At 51.9% G+C, this 23,536-nt stretch overlaps 1 protein-coding gene across 9 annotated transcripts in view; it reads right to left on the bottom strand.

Annotated features, from left to right (window-relative positions):
* Positions 1-21,911, bottom strand: part of C14H1orf198 (chromosome 14 C1orf198 homolog) — a 37,101-nt gene extending 15,190 nt beyond the window's left edge. For 7 of the 9 annotated variants that reach the window (XR_014827901.1, XR_014827902.1, XR_014827903.1 and 4 more), the window contains exons 1-2: positions 21,566-21,911; positions 5,716-5,766 (exon numbers count right to left, since the gene is read on the bottom strand). Coding sequence is in view for 1 of the 9 variants with exons in the window: in XM_001927098.6 (XP_001927133.2) it covers positions 5,716-5,766; positions 21,566-21,898 (384 nt within the window). In the remaining 8 variants the exon portion in view is untranslated. Of the gene's footprint in view, positions 1-5,715; positions 8,838-9,292; positions 9,326-17,380; positions 18,707-21,565 lie in introns of those variants that run through there. The other 2 variants (XM_084996911.1, XM_084996912.1) reach the window with 2 other exon arrangements.
* Positions 21,912-23,536: the final 1,625 nt, after the last annotated feature.

The following is a 23,536-nucleotide window of genomic DNA, read 5'->3' as shown; positions in this document are numbered from 1 at the left end:
CTTGGGTGTTTAGTCCACACCCTCCCACTAAACTAGAGGCCTGGGATTCCTGTCCGTAAAGGAGTGGGGGTGGGGGGATTAGCAGAGAAAATGCCCCGAAGGTGCTCAGCACAGACCAGGGCCCGCGGGAGCCGCCCGGCCATTGCACTGACAGGAGAACCTCCCTCTGCCTGTACAGAGGGCTGGGGGTGGGGGGCCAGGAGCCTGGGAGACAGAGCTGGGAGGGCTGAAGGAGAAACCAGCAGGAAGGACCCTTGGGCCCTGGGCTGAGAGCCGATGGGTCCCTGCACACATGCTGTCACATCCACGAGAGCCAGGAAAGGTCTGGAGCCAGGGGCTCTGCTCTGGATCTCAGGAGGGTGAGTTAGAGACAGCACAGGGGTGGGCGGCTGGGAGAGGGGCCCCAAGCAGGAGTGACCCTGTGATGGGGCCCCATGCTTCTGAGAAACTTCCCACCAGCAGTAAAGAGGGAGGGCGGACCAGAGCCGCAGTCTGGAACCCAGGACCCTCCTTCTGCTGATGTCCTGATGGAACATCCGTCTGTCCCCCACAGGCGGACAGCCTTTGAGCCACATGCAGACCTGAACTCACTGCCCTCAGGAGCAGTGACATGACCGGCTGCCTGGGCCTGCAAATCCTCAGGCGTGGGCTCAGAGTGCGGGAGGCACCCCTGCTCCCACGCATGTTCTTCTCCTGAGCGGGGACTGGGGGCCACCTACCTTGGGAATGGCCTACATTGGCCCCCAGGGCTCAAGGAGCCAAACCCTGTTCCCAAGGGTAGTGACCTCGGGTGAAGGACTGGGTGGACAGACAGGAAAAATCCAGACAGCCTGGGGGAGGAAGGCGCATGGGGGAAGGGTCCCCAGAGTCCCACTGCCCCCGCAGGAGTCGCCTCGAAATTCCCTAGCCCAGACGTGGGAATGTCAGGAATCCTCTCCTCCCCCCGCCCCGTCTCTGGAGCATTCCAAGTGCTGAGCATTTTCCTCTGGAAACTAAGGAGCAGGAAAGAAGAATCCATGGGGGTGGGGGGTGCCCCCCCACCTCTGCAGGCACCCTCTCCTCCCCTCCTCTCGCTCAGCACACCTGCCAGGCTGACGGAGGAGTGGAAAGGTGACCAAGCTCACCTGCCAACCAAGACAGGCACTGCTCCCTCTGGGCCTCTCTCCTGTGACCAGAGAGGTCAAAGCCACAGAGGCATCAGGCCTGGCGCAGCCTCGGGAGGGGGCAGCCCATGAGGGGAGGGGCGGGCTGGAAGACCACCTGCGAGCCCACCATCCAGGGCCTTCCCGATCAGAGCTACCTTTCCAGGTGGCAAGCCCAGCGGCAGCTCACCCGTCCCCTGAAGGTAGAACCCACCATGGGCTGGCCTGAAGACAGGGGCCCAGGCAGAGGCAAAAACTGGGGAGAAACCCCAAGTGCTTGGGATTCTTGGCTCTGGCCCCAACAGTGATCCTGACCTCAGCTGCCCTGACTACTGGGGGCTGAGAAGTCAGAGCTTAGAAAGAGCTGAGCACTTAGCCGGTGATCATTAAACATCTGCTGAACTGAACGGCTGGGGAGTTCCCGTTGTGCCTCAGCAGGTTAAGAACCCAACTAGTATCCATGAGGATTCAGGTTCAAAGCCTGGTCCCGCTCAGTGGGTTAAGGATCGGGTGTTGCCTTGAGCTGTGATGTAGGTCTCAGACTCAGCTCATATCTTGCGTTGCTGTGGCTGTGGTGTAGGCCAGTGGATACTGCTCCAATTGGACCCCTAGCCTAGGAACTTCCACATGCTGCAGATGTGGCCCTAAAAAGCACACACACACACACACACACACACACACACACAAAACAAACAACTGGGTGGCTAAAGCTGTTCCCCTGCCTGAGTTCTACCCCCAAATGCAGCCATCCCCTCACCAGGCTGTCTTCTGCGAACACGTATTTAATCATTTTTAGGTCCTAAGCATAATGTCTGACACAGAGTGGATGGGCAATCAATGTTCACTGAATTGCTGAAAAAAAATCAATGGATGATGTCACAGAGACAGGAAATAGAAGGGAGGGTGCCAGCCGCTGGGACTGGGGGAGTTTTTGTTTAATGGAGACAGTTTCAGTTTGGGAAGATGACAAAGTCTTGGAGATGGATGGTGGGGCAGGTGCACAACAATGTCCACTGATGGTACGTTTCATGTCATATGCCTTTTACCACTATTAAAAATTTAAACCAAAAAAAAAAAAAAAGTAATGGATGATAGACAATCAAATTAGCTTGTGTCAGGGCTGCGGGAGTATAAGCCATTTTAGATTCAAAACCGCACAAGTTCTCCGCAGCTCTCTATCAGGGGCACAAGTACTCTGTAGCTCTCTGTCAGGAGTTCAATCCAAGTCCTCCTTGAATCAGGCTGGACTGTCTCTGTTTGATCCTCAGAACAGAGCAGAGGGGACTCCAAGGTTCCCAAGCCTAAGCCTTGGGGGGCCTTGCCTGCTTTATGCTTGCTGCAGGGAACTCTTCCTCCACTAAGTGGCTCACTGGACACACGTGGCCCCAACTAAAGCTGGAGCAGTCTGCTCCCATCAGACGACACATGAGTGGTTCCCGAAAAGGCCCAGAGAAAACCAGCCTGGCTGAGCCCTACCCAGACCACCAGCCCACAGAATCAGGAGCAAAGAAAGGGCTGCTTCAAGCCACGAAGCTGTGGTGTCTGCTGTGCATCAAAGGCATCAGCTGAGCCCTGCACTTGGGGTCGGGGCTCTGACCTGGCTAACCCACCTCCTGTGTGCAGCTCCCAAAAGAAGGCTCGTCAGTCTTTGTGTTCTAAGGAGTGTGACAAAGCAGGGAGCAGGGGATTAGAGCCTGTGGCTGGGGATGGGTGAGTGGTGGACGCTGACTCATGAAGATGAATAGGGGTGAGGCCCTTTGCTCTCTGGAACAGTTTCTATCTTGCCTCTACAAAATTCTGACTTTAAACCATCTCAGTCTGACTTGAGAGGTCAAACCAAGAGGCAAGGACACAGAGAGTCTGTCAGCTCATGACATAAGCTGGTTCTCTCATTGAAACGGAACATGAAATGGAACAGAGACCTGTGAGCCACAAAAACATGCTTTTTTTTGGTCTTGCTCATGGTACACAGAAGTTCCCGGGCCTGGGTTCGAATCCACAGCACAGCAGTCACAATGCCAAAACCTTAACCACTAGGCCAGCAGGGAACTCCAGGACATGCTTTTTATTTAAAAGATACAAGTTATAAGGATAACCTGACCCCCTTGCTGTACAGTGGGAAAATAAAAAAAATAAAAAAATAATAAAAATAAAAGATACAAGTTAAAATGGGCAACACACACTGACTTGATTTTACCGAGCCTTCTTGATTTATGCGGGTGTTTAAGGGACCTGGCTGGCATCTGAGGACAACTAGCAGCAGCACAAGTGTGACCCATGATGGACTGTGTCAGCTCCCCTTGTTCTAGAGACCTCTTCCGGGCACCTGTTACTACGCTGAGCCTTGTTCTTAGCAGCCACCCCCAGTGCCACCCCGCCCTTATCCCAGAATGTCAGCTGCATGGGGTTCACAACGGATGAAATGACCCATCTCACAAACGGGTGACTGGAGAACATTTAACAAGGGCAGATATCCGCATGGTGGGCAGGATGGACTTCAGGCTCAGGGCACTTTAACGAATTCCACTTCTCTGTATCTTCATCACTGAGATGTCATCAAAGACAGGGCCCAGTCCAGGAACCCCTGTGCTGCCCTCTGCTCTGTACCCAGGGCTGTTCCCTGCCCCCTGCAGAGCTCCCATCTACCTGCTCCTAGACTCAGGTACAGGATCAGTGCTTCTCAAGCAGCTATCTGGGAAGCCCATAGAAAAGGAACATGGAAGGCCCTGGCTGAATGTCAATGCAGGGATGGACCTTCTACCCACTTCCAAATGTCCTCTGCACCATTGGCAGACAATTCTAGAGCTGGTGGATTCCAGAGCTGCTGTGATTTCAGGTGGCTCCCCATACCCGGCCCCTCCTTCGACCACTGTCCAGATCCCAGTGCAGACTCCAGCTTCCAGGCACACTTGTGCTCACCCTGTCCTCTGCACAGACCTAGGTTATTCATCTGCCAGGGAAATAAAAAAATCCCACGTGCAGGATGTGGATGTTTGCATCTTTATTTTTAGGACGTTTAGGACCTAGCCTTCTGGGACCCCAGGGGCAGAAGGAATCTGCTTGCTTGCCAGGTGAACAGGCTCATCTGCATTAATGTTGGGGATTCTCAAAAGCTACCTCCTGATTCTCATGGAAGAGTCACCTCAACTTTCATAGGTGTCCTCGGCCTAGGGCAGCCTGTGCCACCTGGGGCAGCAAGCATCACTTACAGCGCTGCTCTTGGGCAACAATACCAGTGGTCCCGAAAACACAGACCCCCTTGTGAGGGCCCCTCAGACCATCTGAGGAGCCCCACCATGGCTTTGCTCCACTCTGACCCCCCTCCTTCCAGTCCCCTGTATGTCATTTCTGCCAGGACAGGTGAAAAACCAACAAGCAAGCCCCTTCCGGGGTCAGCGCCTGAAAGCCCTGATCTGACCTCATGCCTATGCCCTACTCCAGGCACACAGCCACCCTGCTCACCCCCATTATGGAAGAATGCTCCGACACACAGCATCGAATGTTCTAGAATTCAGAGAACCCTGGTTTTTTTCCTTTTCTTTGGGTTAGAGACAGCTGCCTTTTGCTCACTTTGCTACTTACTAATGCATTGGTACTGGAACAACCAGTACCACTGGGAGAGTGGGGAAATGGATTAAACTCAATTATGCTTGATACTCTTAAGCAACTCTGCTAAAAACAATAAGCAATAAATGAATAGCTGGAGACCAGAGTTAGGGTTGTGTTGGCGAATAAGCTATGCCCTCCAGCTTCCTGGGGTTCAAAGAATGGTCCTTTCCTTTTCTCCCCCACCCTCAGCACCTCCATCCCTTAGAGCTGACCTACCAGGCAGTTCTTTTCTTTCCTTTTTTTTGGGGTGGGGTGTTTCACACCCATGGCATATGGAGGTTCCCAGGCTGGGGGTTGAATCCAAGCTACAGCTACCAGCCTACACCACAGCCACAGCAACTCAGGATCCAAGCCTTGTCTGCAAACTACACCACAGCCACAGCAACTCAGGATCCAAGCCTTGTCTGCAACCTACACCACAGCTCACAGCAACACTGGATCCTTAACCCACTGAGCAAGGCTAGGGATCAAACGCGCATCCTCATGGACACTAGTTGGATTCGTTTCCGCTGCACCACAATGGAAACTCCCCTCCGGGGAGTTCTGATGGGTCTGCAGTCTTGTCTCAGCCACTGTCTCCTCTTGTCCCCACATCCCTCAATCCCCTTCTGATTTCATTTTAATAAAAGCAGCTCTCAGCTAGCCCGCCCCCAAAGTTTTACTTGAAGTTTCGCCTTGTGAAGCCCCACCAAGGTGCTGAGGGCTGGCAGGCAGATGTGTGAAAGAGGAAGAGCCCCTGGGTCAGACGATGCCCCAGGCCGCCCCCACCAACAGCACCAATGTCACTCGGCATCCACCTCCAAGCCCAAGCCCACCCATCTCTCCTTTCCTGCCAGCAGTGGACACAGCTTCTGCAGCCTGGCAGTGGGGCCGCTGCCGTTGGAGCCCAAGTGCTGAAAGGAAAACTCATAAGGATGCCATTCTTTTTCAAAGGACAAACAAAATTAAATTTAATCCAACTTACCCTCGTTTCCCAGGAGAAGGGGGCAGAGTGCTCATCTTGCCAAGTTATGTCCTGAAATAAAAATTCAAGAATAAAGTTGAAATCCAAACTCAAACCCCATGCCAACAACCAACCACCCAACCCCACGGGGGAACCAAGATTTAGGAAGAATCCCAGCTCCTGCTCAGAACAAGCCGGCCATCATCACGCTCCGCAAAGAACATGCTGACCTCGGCCTGGGTTGCCCTCACCTTGTTGGCCGAGGCTGCCAGGCACGCCCGGCCCCTGCCAGACAGACATCGATGAATGCCCAGGAGGCCCTGTGACCAACTCAGCAACAGGGAAGTTGAGTGGAAAGGAAAGGGGCCTCCTGTCAGTAAAATGAGAATCAGGCCTCCCTCCAGGGCTGTCGTGAGGATGAAACAGGTAACTTATGTAAAGGGCATTGGATGGGAATCCGCCAGGCAACACCAGTATGTCTGGGCCCCCACTGCCCCGCTAAGAGGCTACCAGAGACCTGAAAGGCAACGCTCAGCAAATCAATGCAGAAAATGCCAACTTAATGTGAATGCCTAGTTATAATGAGAACTTGGAAATCACTGGCTTTCGCCAGCAGATTACCATGGAAAGAGCCCTCGAGCACAGTCACTGAGAACATGACCTTGGCTCACTGGCCCAAACGACTGAGAAAATCGCCTTTCCTTGGCTACTCCTCCGACCCCGCCAGGAGTGTTCTTGCACCAGCAAAGGTCTCATCTGTGCCGCTTCTGCTGGGGATCATACTTCCTGAATCCCAAACTAGGAGCCCCTGGGCTACACAGACCAGAAATGGGGTAAACTATTTTGCCCGGAGGCTGTCCTTACATAAAGCCCACCCCCGCCTCTGACCTCCACAGGTGTCTTCATCCCACCCAGAGGCTCGCCCTGCCCCCACAGCCAGGTCATCTGGCTTCCCCTCCTCCAGCCCTGCAGTGGGTGGGGGTGAAGGGGCTGTCAGAGGGAACTTCTGTGACTCCATCCCCAGCCTTAGCCTGTGAGCTCTGTCTTCCATCACTTCCGGCTACTGGGCAGAACTTGAAAAATGAGAGGGAACGGGGGCTATTGCGCTCCCATTGGGGATTTCAATTAAGCCCAGCTTACTCCCCAATTTACAAACAGTGTCCCTTCAAAAGAGGGAAAGGTTGCTGACAGGAATGTGCGTTAACAAGGCTGAGGGTATCCTGGTCCTCAGAGTAGAAGGAAGATAGGTGTGTGTGTGTGTGTGTGTGTGTGTGTGTGTGTGTGTTCAGGGCACAGGAGGACAATGCAATGGTGCTAAATGATCCCCAAAGTCCTCAACATCCTATGATCTCAGGACCCTCTAAGTTCCTCTTAGAAGCAACAAGACAAGAAGGACTTTGTTTTCAGAGGGAAAAATTAAGGAGACTAATGGAACCAAAGTCCCCTTTATTCTAGATTTGGAGCTGGGGGGAAAAGCAAGAGGAAATCAAGGGGCAAAGGTGCTCCTTCTCCAGGGGGCGGGGGACAGAGGAGGTGTGTGGAGACTCACTGGGCAGGCAGAGGCAGGCACGGGAGCAGGACACCTGGCCAGTGGCAGGACACATGGGAACTGGACGCCCCTCTCATGTGATATGACCCACCCTCTGAGTATTAACTATGCAGCTTGAGCCCCTCTGAAATCTGCAAAGGTCACAGTAATACTACTCTGGCTTCAGAGGGTGAATGAGGAACAAAGACCTAGCCTGAGCTTGTGAGCTGGCCGGCTCCAGTGGAAGCAGCCTATAGCTGCAATTCCAAGGGGGCTGTGGGCCCACTGCGCTTTCTTCCCAACTTGGTGTCAAGTCAATAATCTTTTGTTTGCTCCAGCAAGAAACTGAGTCAAGGGGCACATTCCTTAGATTTCTGCAAGGCTGAGCTCATAAAAAAATAATAAAGCGCTTAACAAAAATAAACATGCCAAACAAAAATGTGATTGAAGCTCTGATGTCAGCCCTTGGCCCCACACGCCAGCCTCAAAGCGCGTTGGCGGCAAGAACAGGCTCTTCAGGCAGCTGGATGCAGAAAACGCCATCATAATTACAAAGTGGTAGCACATCTGGGGTGCATGCACACGCATGCACACACGCACGCACGCAGGCGCGCACACACGCACACACACACATGCACACAAGCTATCTACTCTGAGGACCAGGACCAGCAGTCAAGGACAATGTGGCCAGGCACTTGCTGCAAACAATCACATATGCTTTCTGCAGGGTTACTTGGAAAGCTCCCCCATCTGCTTCCAAGATCAGAAGCTTCAGAAGCACCAAAACACATCCGCTACTTAAACCAAAGGACAACACCGTGTGGGCCGCCTTCTGCCAGGAGTTATCCTCAGAGTCAAATTCCTCTCCATAAGAGACATCCATGCCAGAGACAACATGGAGTCTCCCTGGATACAGGGCGGCATCTCTGGAGCACAGCATGGCAAGATGCCCCAGGTCACCAAACTCCAGAGAAGCAGAACAAAGAACAGACAGGAAGCCACTGCGAGGGCCACAGGACACACACTCTGATACCCCCCAAGTGTCAGAGGCCAGCACCACTGACCTCTGCAGGTCCCCACTCGGCCCCAAGGACCCCAGGATGGACACGCACCCTGCTTTCTCCCTCTGAAGTCTCGGAGCCCTGGGCTCTCACACTCATCAGGGGACTATTCACCCAACACCATGCTCATCTCCTAATGGAAACAGTGCTTCTTAAAAAATAACATATATTCTCTGCCTATGGAACGGGAATGCATATTCCCAGGAAAGCTCCAGCATTTACTACTCTACTTCTTTGTGGAGAATGGATGCCAGCGTGTTTGAGGATCTCTGTGGGACCCAGACATTTTCACTTTTGGAGCTGCAACCAGTATGCTGGGGCAGGCTCACACCAATTCGCCAGAGCTGTCTGTGAAAACTGTAGGCATTTTTTGAACCTGTTATTAAACACGGCCATTATTAAAAGTTAAATTATATAAACTTATAATTAAAGATGCTGGATTAAAAATAAAAGTAGTAGGAATTGCCATTGTGTTCAGTGGCTTGGTGGGTTAAGAACTCAACAAGTATCCATGAGGACACAGGTTCGATCCCTGGCCTCAGTGGGTTAAGGATCTGGCATCGCTGAGAGCTGTGGTGTAGGCTGTAGATTCGGCTCAGATCTGGGCATTGCTGTGGCTATGGTGTAGGCTGGCAGCTGCAGCTCTGATTCAACCCTTAGCCTGGGAACTACCATATGCCATGGGTGCGGCCCTTAAAAAAAAAGTAGTATACTTCAAACCCACAAAGATGGCTATTATTAAAAAAGCAGGGGGTGGGGGGGAATTCCCACTGTGGTGCAACAGGAGAGTCACAGGTTTGATGCCTGGCCCTGCACAGTGGGTTAAGGATCTGGCGTTGCTGCAGCTGTGGTGAAGGTTGAAACTGTGGCTAGGATCTGATCCCTGCCTGGGAACTCCATAAGGCATGGGTTGTCTAAAAAAGAAAAAACAAACAAACAAAAACATGGAATTCCCTGGAGGCTCAGCGGGTTAATGATCCAGCATTGTCACTGCTGTAGTTCGGGTCACTGCTATGGCGAGGGTTTAATCCTTGGCCTGGGAACTTCTACATGGTGCAGGCATAGCCTATAAATAAATAATTAATTAATTAAAACAAAACAAAACAAAACAGGAAATGTGGAGAAACTGGACCTTCTTGTACGGCTGGCTCAAATGTAAAATGGTGCAGCTACTATGGGAAACAGTGTGGTGGTTCCTTCAAAAACAAAACCAAAAACAAACAAACAAAAAAAGGAAACACAGACACTGGATCGAGCAACCTCATGCTGAGGAATACAGCAGTAAGAACTGGAAGTAGGGGCTTGAACAGATACCTGTCGGCCCCTGTTCACTGCAGCATTACCACAGCAGCCAAAACATGAAAACACAAAAGGGGGGGTCTATGTGTACAAGGGAGACCACCCAGCCTGAAGGAGGAAGGAAATTCTGGCACAGGCTACAACGGGGATGAACCTGGAAGAATCACGCTCAATGAACAAATATGTGTGAGTCCACTTATTTGAGGGACCAAGAGTAGGCAAATTCATAGGCAGAAGGTAGAATAGAATTTATTGGGGGAGGGAGGGATGGAAAGGCATTATTTCAGGTAGAGTTTCTGTGTGAGGTGACGGAAAAGGTCTAGAAGTGGATCGTGGTGATGGCTGCACAACCGTGTGAATGTACCACGGTGCGCCTAAAAGCCGTGAGGATGGCAAATTTTATGTGACAACTATATATCCAATATATCCAATATACATCTTACCACAATTGGAAAAAAAAAAACCTGACAGGCTTTTTTTTATGATTCCATTTATGATTCCAACTAGATGACATTCTGGAAAAAGGTAACCTGATGGAGACAGTGAAAAGATCCGTGGTTGCCAGGGTTAGACTGAAGGAAGGATGGACAGGCAGAGGCCACAGGATTCTTAGGGCAGTGAAAACACTCTGTACCATATTGTAACAAAGGATATTTTCCTCAAAAACCTACAGGAAGTACAGCAGCAAGAATAAACCCCAGGGTAAACTCTGGATTTTGGACAATACTGATGGGCCCGTGGAGGTCCACCCATGCTAACAAACATCCCACCCCGCAGGGGGTGCTGACCTGGGGGTGGGGGCTGCATGAGGGTGAGGGTGGGGCTCTGGCCGAAGTCTGTACTTTCCACTCACTGTTGCTGGAAGCCCAAAACTGCTCCAAACAGAAAACCTATTTTTCAAAAAAGTGTCTCTCAACTCCCCGCCCCCTGCAAAACAACCTGACAAAGGTGACAAAGACTAAAAACAGCATTTCCTAATTACTTTAGTCTGTTTTCTATTACATGCTCTTGAGGGTACTGACTTTTATTGCACCTGCAAGATGGAAATCGCATCTCTCACACCACACAACCGTGTCACTGCACCTCCCTGACCGGCTGTGACTCAGTGAGTCACCTGGGGGCCTGGACAGGCCCTGGGGAGCGTCTCCATGGCAACCAGCAGGTGCCACATCAGGGCTCCTCCATGCACTGCCTCAAGCCAGATGTTAAACCTTTCCCAACACACCGCAGGCTGCCATTAATACCAAACACACAAATTCACCGCATTCCATGTTGTATATAAACTTTTATTATTGAACTTTTTAAGGATTTTGGTCACTTTGCTTTTGAAATTATTTGGTGGCAAGCAACAGTAATTGATTGATTTCTCTATAAAAGTGAATTATAAAATTAAAATATTAATATTAAATATTTAAATATTAAAATTTTGGTGATTCCAAAATTACTTTAAAATGTCAAACTCTGGACTTAAAATTCATCTCTAATGTGAAAGGTTATAAATATTAGCCTTTCCTCTTAATGAAAGTTGACTGGAGACTAATGAGCCATTTATTTAATTAATTAATTTATTTATTTATTTATTGGCTGTGCCCAAGACGTACAGAAGTTCCCAGGCCAGGGACTGAACCTACACCATGGCAGTAACCTGAGCCACAGCAGTGACAATACTACATTCTTAACTGGCTGAGCCATCAGGGAACTCCAAGCCATTCATTCTTTTATTAATTTTCTTTTCAATTTCTGGGGCCAGTGAAGGGCATCGTGTCTCGAGTGTGTGAGGTAGATGGTCCCTGTGGATGGCACTGTCCCCCAGTGGAGCCCACAGCTTGGCCTGAGGAAGTAGAGCCAGGAGCCTGGGCTTCTGAAGCGGCTCTGAGCTCCCCCAAGACAAAGCCTGGCCACTAGCAGCCAGCAGACAGGAAGTACCTTTCCTGCAATGGTCAGAGAATTGCTTCGGAGACCAGCAGCACCTGGAAATTCTTGTTTCCACACCAGCCTTTCTGAGGGACAGGCTGGGCACCATTCTGCAACCTCAGCCTGAACACACTGCCCCCTTCCTGCAGAAGTTCTCTCTATGGCACACTCGTTCCAGGGAGCTGGGGAGGGGTCGTGTTGGGGTAACTTCTTGGGTCCTTACTGGTCTTGGATTCAAAGACACCAGACTCAAGACTCTGAAGTGTCCCTTAGCGTAGAAGTCCCAGGTATGACTATAAATCAGAAGCACCTAGAGTGCTGTTCTTTTTTATTTTTTGGCTGCACTTGCGGCATATAGAAGTTCCTGGGCCCAGGATCAAATCGGACCCACAGCTGTGACCTAAGTCACAACTCCTGCAACGCTGGATCCTTAACCCACTGAGAGAGGCTAGGGATGGAACCTGCATCCTCATGGATATTAGCTGGGTTCTTAACTCACTGAGCCATAACAGGAACTCCTAGCATGCTGTTCTAACAGGCAGACTACGTAGGTCCCACCTGACTTGGTTTTACAAACCCAACAACTCCCTAGATAACTCCTTTTTTTCTTCTTCTTCTTTTTAGGGCTGCACCTTCATCCTATGGAAGTTCCTAGGCTAGGGGTCAAATCAGAGCTACATCTGCCAGCCTATACCACAGCTTGCAGCAATGTTGAATCCTTAACCCACTGAGGGAGACCTGGGATCAAACCTGCATCCTCATGGATACTAGTCGGGTTCTTAACCCACTGAGTCACAACGGAAACTACTCCCTAGGTCATTTCTAAAGCAGCCATTCTCCTGGGCAGCTACCTATCCAGATCTCCACAGGACACCTGACTCCCTCTTTACCCTGGGGACACCTGGACACACAGGCTGCCCTCACTGACCTCCACGGCTCAGGGGCCTGCCTCTGTCTGCCCAGGCCATCCCACATGCAGAGGTGGCCTCAGTCAATATTGCTGGGTGGTTCTCATCCCCCAAACCAGAACTCCTACTGCACCAACCCGGGTTCAGGCTGCTACTCTGAGGCCCAGCTTTCACCCACCCCGCTCTGGATCAGGAAAAGTCATGCTCTGTGCGCCAGTCTCATCAACCAAGGCAGGGAGTCTCCTAACATGCTGCCAGGCCCTGGAGGATCACGTTTACAGGCTTCTTTCATGTCATTCCTCCCAGAGTTGAAAGATCACATAAAACTACCGGAACTGCATTTCCAGTAATGCTGCTGCAGAACTACAAGGATGTGACCATCCACAGGAAACACTCCTTTGTGGCAGAGTCAGAATAGGATGCGCTTGTTAAATTCTCCTCCCACCTGTAGGGCTGGTTCTAAAAGTTAGACTCCAAACCATTCAGCTCCCCAGAAACACATCTGGTTTTTCTTGAGTGGTTCAGAAGCAGCATCAGGATCTGGGAACCCTGCACAGTGCTCCCTGGAACTACAGTTTGTCCTCCTGGAGGCCATAAATCAGGGAAGTTTCTGGTTGACAGATGGTGGCACTGTGGCTTAAAGGTAAGAAATTTCAACTGTGAGATACTCTGAGTGAGGGAAACGAAGCTCGGACAGCAGAGCCTGCAGGGGTGGGACGGACAGTTCCCTGGGTTGCCGACGGTCCCATCCCTTGTGACGTCCGGTGGCCTGGGCCCCTGGGCACATCTGGCATGGTGCGTATTCCTCCTGGAGAGCTGTGTAGTGCCAGTCCGTAATTCAAGGACACAGCAGCATATTCAAAAGGACTGAGGCGATCGTGCTCCCAAGGAGTTGAAAACTTAGGGTCACACAAAAGTCTCCACGCGGAGGTTGACAGCAGTTTTACTCATAACTGCCCAAACCTGGAGGCAACCAAGCTGTCCTTCAGTAGGTGAAGAGCTAGTAAACTGGGGTCTGTCCAGGACTATTACTCGGCACTAGAGAGAAAGGAGCTATTACGCAATGAAAAGACAAGGAGGAACCGTCAATGCATATTAATGAGTGACAGAAGTCAATCTGAAAAGGCTGCGTACTGTATGAGTCCAATTATATGACATTCTGTAAAGGGCAAAACTGGAGACGGTGAAAAGATAAGTAGTTACAGGGGCTGGAGGGGAGAAGGGGGATGAAGAGGGGCAGCACAGAGGACTTTAAGGCAGTGAAACTACTCTGTGTAAAACTGTAATGATGATGGAGTCCCCGTCATGGCTCAGTGGTAATGAACCCGACTAGTATTCATGAGGATGTGGGTTCGATCCTTGGCCTCACTCAGTGGGTTAAGGATCCAGCGATGCCATGAACTGTGGTGTAGGTTGCATATGTGGCTTGGATCCCATGTTGCTGTAACTCTGGTGTAGGCCGGCAGCTGCAGTTTTGATTAGACCTCTAGTGCGGGAACATCCATATGCCATGTATGTGGCTATAAAAAGAAAAAGAAAAAAAAAAAAAGAAAGAAAAATGTAAAAAAAAAAAAAAAGGTAACAAATCCGACTAGGAACTATGAGGTTTCGGGTTAGATCCCTGGACTCACTCAGTGGGTTAAGGATCTGGCATTGCCGTGAGCTGTGGTGTAGGTCGCAGAGGCGGCTCGGATCCCACGTTGCTGTGGCTGTGGCATAGGCCGGCAGCTGCAGCTCTAATTCAATTGCTAGCCTGAGAACTTCCGTATGCCACAGCTATGGCCCAAAAAGGACCAAAAAAAAAAAAAAAAAAACTAGAATGATGGAACTGTGTCATCAGATACTTATCCAAACCTTGAACATCCACCAAGGGTGAACTTGAATGTAATCTACAGACTTGGGGTGAGGATGACCTGTCAGTGTAGTCACTGACTATAATACATGCACTGCTCTGGTGGGGGGTATGGACCGTGGGGGAGGCTGTGTGTTGCCTGTGTGTACTTTCTGCTTAATTTTGCTGTGAGCCTAAAACTGTTCTAAAAAATAAAGTATAGGAGTTCCCTGGTGGCCCAACAGGTTAAGGATCTGGCGTTGGCACTCTGTGGCTCAGGTTTGATCCCTGACCTGGGAACTTCTGAAGGCTGGGGGCAAGGCCAAAAAATAAAAATAAATTTAAAAAACTAAAAATTTTAAAAACTTAAAAAAAATAAAGTCTACTAAAAAAGGGAGGAGTGAGGAAGAAGAATACACTCTTTTTTACCAACTGCTTATTCTTAGGGACTACTGTTTATATATTTATGGAATCGATGCTTTTCCCTTTGACTTGTAACATACTTAATTCCGCTGAGACAGGAGGGTTTCCATCACTGCAAGTAGAAAACTGCAGTTGCAACTACAGAAAAGCAGTTACAACGGAACCACTGGGCAGGCTCCACCGTGAATACAAATTCAGAAACTCAGGTCCCCACAGACCTCGGCAGAAACCAAAACTCAGGCGCCACAGTGGTGATGGGAGGAGGGCGAGGAGTGGGGGAGGGAAGGGTCGAAGGAAATGAAGGGGAAGACAAGTAAGAAGTTTAAACAGACAAGTCTGGCCTTGATTTATTTTTTTCAGAAATGGACATTTTCCCTGTACTAAGGGAATCTCTCATTTAGAGCATTAAAGAGACTCCTGTCAAGGACGAGAGGATGCCACCCCTGCCAACATGCCTCTCAGCCCTGTCCCCTCCCTCCTGGTGTGACAGAGCCCAAGTCACTTAATTGCTTTGCCAAACCTGTTCCCTGCCAGCCACAGGGCTACACTCCTGTGGGAGCCAGGTAAAGCGTGTGTCTGTCTCTCCTCTGCTCCCAAGGCCTCCTGTTCAACTCCCCTCCTCCCCGGGAGCCTGGACTATGCAGGGTCCCAGGCCAGGTGCTACTCAGGGCAAAGAACTGTTGGAAAGGGAAAGCCTGTGGAGATGGATCTGGACTCATGGCCACGCTCTCAACTCCTGCCCGGAGCCAGGGCACACACCCCAAGCCCAGGAACACGGAAAACCACAACCACCCTGTCATCTTTTCTCAAAAATGCATACATCTGCCAGGCAGGAGATGGGAATGAAAATTACACTGTCCACCTTTCTTAAAAAAATAAAATAAAATAAAAATGCTGAGAAAGTAATTCTCAAATTTATTTATTTATTTTTTGCCAAAGGCTGAAAAAAGAAAAGTCAAGCTGTCCAAGCAGAAGCAGAAGGGGTGAGCGCATGAGTAACAGGTCCTGCATCGGAAGCCCTGTATCCAACCAGATTCAACTCTAAGGAAGATTTCCTAACTGAAGGAGGTTCTCCTGCTACCAACTGCTACATAATGCTGCTTCTGCCCACGTTGTATGAAACTTTTACCAGTAATATACGGGTACATTATTTTAGAAATTCTACACCCCTGTAATTATTGTAGTTTATTTTCCTTTATTTTTAAGGCCATGCCTACAGCATATGGAAGTTCCCAGGCTAGGGGTGAAATGGGAGCTGCAGGTGCCGGCCTACACCACAGCCACAGCAACCCCAGATCTGAGCCACATCTGCAAGCTACACTGCAGCTTGTGGCAACGCTGTATCCTTAACCCACTGAGTGAGGCCGGGGATCAAACCCCCATCCTCATGGATATGAATCAGGTTCTTAACCCGCTGAGCCACAACGGGAACTCCAATCAGTTCATTTTAAAACACAAACATCTCGGCTGGCCAACCTGAACCTGAAAGAGGGAGGGCGAAGTGGCCCTTTGCAGGCAGGCACAGGTCATGGAAAGGAGATGGGACTGGGCGACGTCTGCTGGACTGGGGTTCTGTACTGCTCCCTGGTCTCCGGAGTTCTTCAGGGCCAAGTGCTTCCTCAGCCAGCTGGGGGCAGGAGTGGAAGGACAGTGGGGCTGGGAAAAGTCATGTAGCCTTCAGAGGCTTGCAGAAGGTGTCTGGGAGTCAGGGACTCAACACCAGAAAAGGAGGTGAAGGCTGGTGGAGTAAGAGAGCAGCCAGCAAGCCCCCAGATTCCTGCAGGAGGGGGAGGAGGGGCCACAGGAACACCGCCTTCTGACAGCAGCTGGTCGCACTAAGCTGCTGAACTGGGGGTGGAGCTGTTTGCCTCCAGAGCTTAAAACTCCATGTTCTGTAGTTCGCACAATCCAGATCAGGGTCCCAGGGGCCGGCATATGGAAACACCCTTCCTGCCCAGTCCCACCTGCTGCTAGAGAGGTGAAAGGGGCGAGCAGGTCCATGAGAGGCAAATACTCAGGCTGCCCAAATTCCAGAGGTCACTGGCTTATGGCCTATTTGGAGCCAAGAACGTGGCACAGAGCTGGGAACCCTGTAACTCTCACCGGCACGCTTAGATCCTGCTGGACCGGTGGCCAAGAGTCTGGGAGGGGGTGGAGCAGAGAGCAGCGAACAACACATTCATTCCCAAAAATTCAGGTTTGGAGGTTTTGTGGGTTTTTTTGTTTACAGGAAGCAGTGGACGCAGAGTGGGGTGATGGCGAAATCCTTCTAAAACGAAAACCTTTCATCTCCCGAAGTAAGCCACACCCCAGACTTTGACTGCTGGAGGAAGAATGCAGTAATGGAGAAGCACAGGGAAAGTCAGACCGTGAAAAGCCATCTATTTGCAGGGGGTTCCCTGGTGCCCCAGTGGGTTAAGGATCCGGCACTGTCACTGCCATGGCACAGGTCGCTGTTGTGGCTCGGGTTTGATTCCTGGCCTGGGAACTTCCACATGTCATGGGCATGGCCAAGAAATTAAAAAAAAAAAATTTTTTTTTTTGTCTTTTTGCCTTTTCTAGGGCCGCTCCTGCAGCATATGGAAGATCCCAGGCTAGGGGTCTAATCAGAGCTGTAGCCACTGGCCTACACCACAGCCACAGCAACGTGGGATCCGAGCCTTGTCTGCGACCTACACCACAGCTCACGGCAATGCTGGATCCTTAACCCACTGAGCAAGGCCAGGGATCAAACCTGTAACCTCATGGTTCCTGGTTGGATTCATTAACCACTGAGACACAGCGGGAACTCCAAAAAAATTTTTTTTAAATAAAAGCATCTATCTGCAAACATACCTTCATGTTTGGACCAAATATTGCCCCAAAGGGCACACTGCAATGTCCACGTCTATTCCAAGCAAGGCCTGTTGAGCCCCAGAGAGGCTGATGAGCTGCCCACTCGTGGAGGGAGAATCCTCCCCTACACAGACAGCCCTGCTGGCAGCAGGACCAGAACCAGGTGTGGGGAATGCCAGGTGCTCCTCCTCTGCTGCCAAGAGAGACCTGTTCCACCGACAGCAGCTCCCAATTCTTTGTACAGGAGGTACTTGGGGCGATGGGTGGGGGGGTGACGGCAGGAGGCCTTGTGCTGAAGCTGTGCTGAGACTGTATGTTCATGTGGAAGGATTTTTAAAGAAGCCGATGAAGACTTTGGGAAGGCTAAGCATCCCTACAGCGAGAATGGTTCTGGTCTCTAGGAAGCTTTGAGAAATTGTCACTCAATTGACTGCCAAGGTGGTAAGAAGCAAGCCCCTCCCCCCGGGACCCCCCACAGCTTTGACACCACAACATCCCAGTAAAGGTGGACCTGGGCCTGGACCCCAGTCAGTAAGGTCTTTTCAGTTTACAGACAGCAAAGGTAAAAGCAGACACAGATGGCAGGCTGCCTTTGCCTGTCGTCCTCCGAGCAGCCCCACACCACATGGGCACCATGGATGGTGTGTGAGTGGAGCCTGACCGTGCTCCCAACCACCAAGATCTGTGATCGTCCACACACAGGCAAGTTTCCACGTAACACTGACCGACAACGACAGTCACATTTGGAGGCTGGGTGTGCACGATCTGATGAAAAATGCTGGTGCATGGGATACAAAAATGTTACTGGCTATGGGCGAGAAGGTATCCAAAGAAATAAGCAATGTCCTTGTCCTTTAGCGTAGCTGAAAGGGAGCCACAATCTGAGGCTGGTGTGACTGCTGATCAGGCGACAGGCCACATCACATCCACATTGTGGACAGAGCAAACCCAGCTTTCAAATATGTGCCCTGAGACACATTCCCAGAGCTCTTCCACGTGGGACTTGACATGGCCAACTTCAGGCTTACAGGCAGGAGGAATCTATTTCATGATAGTCAGTGATTTTCAAAAGTGGACATGGAGAGGAGTTCCCTGGTGGCACAGTGGGTTAAGGCTCACTGCTGTGGCTCAGGTCACAGCCAGGATACAGGTTTGTTCCCTGGCCTGGGAACTTCCACATGCCATAGGCACACCAAAAAAAAAAAAAAAAAAAGGCAGACATGGAGAGACTAGCTAATAACCTTAATAAATATTCTTACCAGCAACAGCAGCAACAACCATTTTTTAATCCCATAGGCCTTTCCTACACACTGTCTACTATCATCCTGTTTTTCTGTTTGTTTGTCTCTTTTGGCCACCCTGAGGCACACAGAGTTCCTGAGTGAGGGATCAGATTGGAGCCGAAGCTGCGGCAATGCTGGATCCTTTAACCCACTGTGCAGGGCTGGGGTCATATCTGCACCGACCTGGTGCTGCAGAGATGCCGATCCCATTGCACCACAGCTGGAACTCCTATCATCCTATTTATGTTCCTCCCATTGTACAAGGGAAGATGCTGAAGCTCAGAGAGGTTAGCGATTTACCGGGGTCAAAAGGCTGGTGGATGGAGAGCCAAAATTCAAACCCAAGACTCACGCCCAAGCCCAGAGCTTCCCATTACAGCCTTAGGAAAAGGCCCTCAGAGCCCAGTATCCCAAGTGGTCTTTCCTGAGTATCTACGTGGGCCGCCCTGTTTATCATCCAAGGTCAGACACAGGCTAAAGCAAGAGCTGGGGTTCACCTGAGCACCCATTCATCAGCAGGCAACTGGAGATGCTGGGGGGGGTTAGGGAGTGGAGCTAGGAGGGCACTGGAGGGTGCTGGGGAGCATTCTCTGTTCCAGGAGCAGCCGGGAAGGCCCTGAGAACCACATCTGAAGACAGAGCAAATGGGAAGGGTCGGACTGCCCTCCTCAGTCTGGTTCAGGGCCCTTTTGGATACAGCTGGGGCCACTTATTCAGGCCACTCTGCCCAGCAGCCTATCCTCACCTTGTCCTTTGCTTTGTGCCCAGGAGCCCGCCTTCCTCCACAAATGGCCCTCCTCCTGGGCCTGAGACAACAGGTCCACTCTGTTACCAACCTCTTGCCAAGTACCAGGAACGCGTTGTAGACACTCCAGTGCAATTAAATCACACTGTATTTTGCTGCAGGCAAAAATACACCCTAGGCAATGTCCCTCTGTACCTCTCCTCAAACTCTCTCTCTGCCATGCGTGCTGAGAGGCTGGTCAGAGGCATTCCAACACACGCTCCCAGCCCATTTCACAAAGCTGAGCTCAATTCTGAAAACCAGGGCCCTTCTGCTCCCAGAAGGACAGGTAGAGACCACAATGAAAAGTTCCGTTGGCTGTTAAATGGCTTTAGGTTTACAGATTCACAAATTCACTAACAGCTTGGTCTGACGCCCAGGTAAGGAATCAAGAGTAGAAAATTGGCCATGTCTTCTTCCCTTATCAGCCACACTGGGCCCTTTTAGGGCCTGGGCTTGTTGATGATGAGCAGGCATGTGTATATTCTTAGCCGGACAGCAAGCTCAGGGAAAATGACAGTCACGCTCCAACATCTCTAAGTACTTGCAGGTTTATGTCCTCGCATAAGTCATGTATTCCTAACTTTTCCAAAGAGGGCCTGCCTGCTTTTCCATCACCCAGATCTGAGCACCAACCCTGCAAATGTCTTTGGAGAGGTGCATGTTTTCACACTAAAAATGTTTCAGCTCTAGGAATATATTTCAAACCTATATTCTCATCTCTTCCGTTTACCACACCCTCGTTTTTCCTGGCAAAGCCTTCTGAGACTTTTCTTTTAATTCTGTCAGGATATGGCAACGCTGGCAGCATATTTCCGTCCTCTCACACTTCCCTCGCATTCAAGTGGGTTTACAGCCACAAACATTTTGTATTAATAAGTGTCTCAGCACACCCACGCCTAAAACTCAGATTTAAGCCTCATTCTTAACTAGAATTCCTTCCACCGTTCACAACTTCCTCGGAAAACCTCTCCAAGCCCAGCCCCTCCTCCCCGCAGCCTCCAGGCCCTCACAGGATGCCAACCTCCCTGTCTGCTTGTCCCACTTTGACCTTCACAGCAAAAGTTGAGTTTGAAGGCAAATTCTAATGGCACCCAACAGGTTTTAGGTAACCACATTCCCAAGAAAAAGACCAACTTTCTGGGCAGCACAGAACAATTTTGTGTGGGTCATCCCTGAGGTTTCTTCCCTGGGGTCTGAGTCTTTTCTCCCTTCACAATGACCGCCCCTCCAAAAAGTCCCGGCACAATGAATGTCTAGGTCAGAGGCCCATGCATGCCCTTATATGTACCAAAGTCTTCCCAGGGCTTGTGTAAACGTCTACATTAGCTTTTTGGTGGGAAAACGGGACCACCAAGCTCACTCCCAAAACAAAGCTTCACAGCACGATTCCTCGGAAACATCTTAGGGCTTCGGATTTTGCCTCCTAACCCTGGAAGGAACCTCTTCCTGCTTGTTATCTTCACAATTTCACGCTCCCCACACAGCTCATCAATTAATATTAATATATATATAATTAATATTAATATATATATATATATATATAACTTGCTGATCGCCTTCCCTGGCAGGCCTGGGATGGGTACTACTATTCCCGGTTTCCCCGGGGGTACAGAGGCCCCAAGAGGTTAGGTGACCCATGGCCAGACAGCTAAATGGCAGAGTGGAACAGAACTCAGGTTTGCCTGGCTTTAATCCCTTGCTCTTCTTGCCACTTCGGTCTGCCTTTTAGCTCTGGGAGCGGTTTCGGGTCCCATGCTGCCCGGCGGGGCAAGTCGCGGTGGAGGGTCTAGAAAGACCTCCTCTCTGAGATACTCCAAACTATCCCCGGGAGCCCCGGCCCCCAGACCTCCGGATCTGGGCCGTCCCTCCCACCCACTCCGGGTCCTGCACCTTCTCCTCTGCAGCCCCTGCCCGCGCGCCTGCCGGCGGCGGCCACTAGCCGGCAGGTGTCCGCCCGGCCGGGGGCGCTCGGGGCGCGGGTAGGGGCCCGGCCCGTACTTACCTCGTCCCCGAAGCGCACCACCTTCTGGCCCGTGGGCCCGCGCAGCCCGGGGAAGCGCGCGAGCTCCTCGGGGTCCCCGGGGTCGCGGGGCGCGGGGGCGCTCGGCCCCACCAGGCACCGGTCGATGATCTCGTCCTGCTGCGCGGGCGGCAGCCGCGCCCACTCGGGCCCGTACTTCTCCCGGATCTTCTCCTTGTCCTGCATGATCTTCCTGGCCATGGGGCTCAGCGACGAGAAGTAGGTGAAGCGCTTCCGCTCCCTGTCGTCCAGAGGCCGGTTCCCGCTCATGACCGCCGAGCGCGAGGCCGCGATCGCCGCCGCCATGGACGCCATGCCCTGCCTGCCCGTCGCTCCCCGCCCGCGCCGCCCCCACCCCCGCCCTGCGGCCCGAGCACCGCCCCCCGCGCCGCCCCGCGAGCAGCGCCCCACTGCCCCCGGGAACCCCGCCTCCCGAGCCCGCCCACCTCCTGCAGTCCCACCCCGTGCCCGCCCAACTCCGGCGACCCCGCCCTCCGCGCCCCGCTGCTTCCGGGAGCCCTGCTCACGCCCACCTCTTCCCCCTGGATCCCCGCACTTTGCGCCCCCCACCCCCGGGGAACCCTGCCCTCCGTGGGCCCCCAGCATCTGGAACCCCACCTCCCATGCCCCAACCCCGGTAACTCCTCCCACTGCGTCCCTATCCCCGGGAGGCCCGCCCTCCGCGGCCCCCACTCTCGGGAACCCCGCCCCCTGCGTGCCACCCCCGGGAACCCCGCCCCCTGCGCCCCCACCCCCGGAACCCCGCCCCTTGCATCCGTCCACCCCGCCCCCGAGAACCCCACCCTCCGCGGCCCCCACCTTCAGGAACACCGCCTCCCGCATCCTCCCACCCCCGGGAATCCCGCCCCATGCACCCCCCCAAGGATCCAGCCCTCCGCTCCTCACAGCATCCTCCAGATCTGCTCTCTTCGGCTTCCGTGGTGCCTCCACTTTTCGGGGCTTCCCTTGGCCAGCGCGGGAGATGACTGGCGTGTCCCCAAGTCCGCACCCGGCGTTCTGGCAGGATTGCTGGTAGTGACCGCCATAGCGCCACGTGGTCGCTTGACAAAGGAAACTTTTCTCTCCCTCCGCTGTGCTTAAGAAAGCCCGGCATTTCTGGACTGAGCCAACGGCCGCCTTATTCCTATCATGTCCCTGTCCCCGTTGAGCCATCTTCGCTTTCTTTGAGCCATCCCAAGACCTGGGCCAGGGTCCCAGAGCGGTGAGCTGATAGGAGGGGTGGGCGCCGGGCAGCGAGGGCACGGAGGAGAGCTGGGGAGACTGGACTGGTGTCGGGAGTGTTTAAAGAAAATCATTTCCCGCGCCTCCTGAAAAGACAGGAGTAAAATGAAGCGCCAGGTAGCTTATCCTTATAGCGCTTTTCCCCAAAAGGAGAGAGCTCGGAACTTCTGGGCAGGCATCGGGCCGGCGGGCTGGTGAATCTGTTCTTCGCTTTGCTTCTGCAGGTGAAGGCGTTTTTCCGAAGCCTGCCGAGTGGCCTTTGCGTTCTCCAAGATTTCCTTTGGAATCTCAGAAATCGCAAAACTCTTGGCAGTTGGATGTTTGCAAACCAACTGAAGAGCAGCAGAAAGTTTTCAGGCAGAGGAGTAGTTGAGTAGAGGAGTCGTTTCATAGGCATCCCAGTAGTTGGGGGCCAGGTGTGTCCCAGAATACATCTATCAAAGTTGTGCAGAGCCCTGTCTGCTTTTCTATCTTGGCTGATTTGCACAACACTGTAACAGGTCTCGGACTAGATTAAATGTCCACATTTAAAACAAAAAAGACCGTATTTCAGGTGTTACTAAGGAGCTTTGCGTCTAAAGTAACACTTGGAGGAGTTCCCGTCGTGGCGCAGTGGTTAACGAATCCGACTAGGAACCATGAGGTTGCGGGTTGGGTCCCTGCCCTTGCTCAGTGGGTTAAGGATCCGGCGTTGCCGTGAGCTGTGGTGTA

This window comes from Sus scrofa, chromosome 14, assembly GCF_054392235.1.
Source record: "Sus scrofa isolate SSC_HxYL_T2T_F1_AM1 chromosome 14, Sscrofa_HxYL_maternal_Yorkshire_Landrace_v2.0, whole genome shotgun sequence".
Classification (NCBI taxonomy): Eukaryota; Metazoa; Chordata; class Mammalia; order Artiodactyla; family Suidae; genus Sus; species Sus scrofa.
This window is presented reverse-complemented; position numbering and strand designations above follow the sequence as displayed.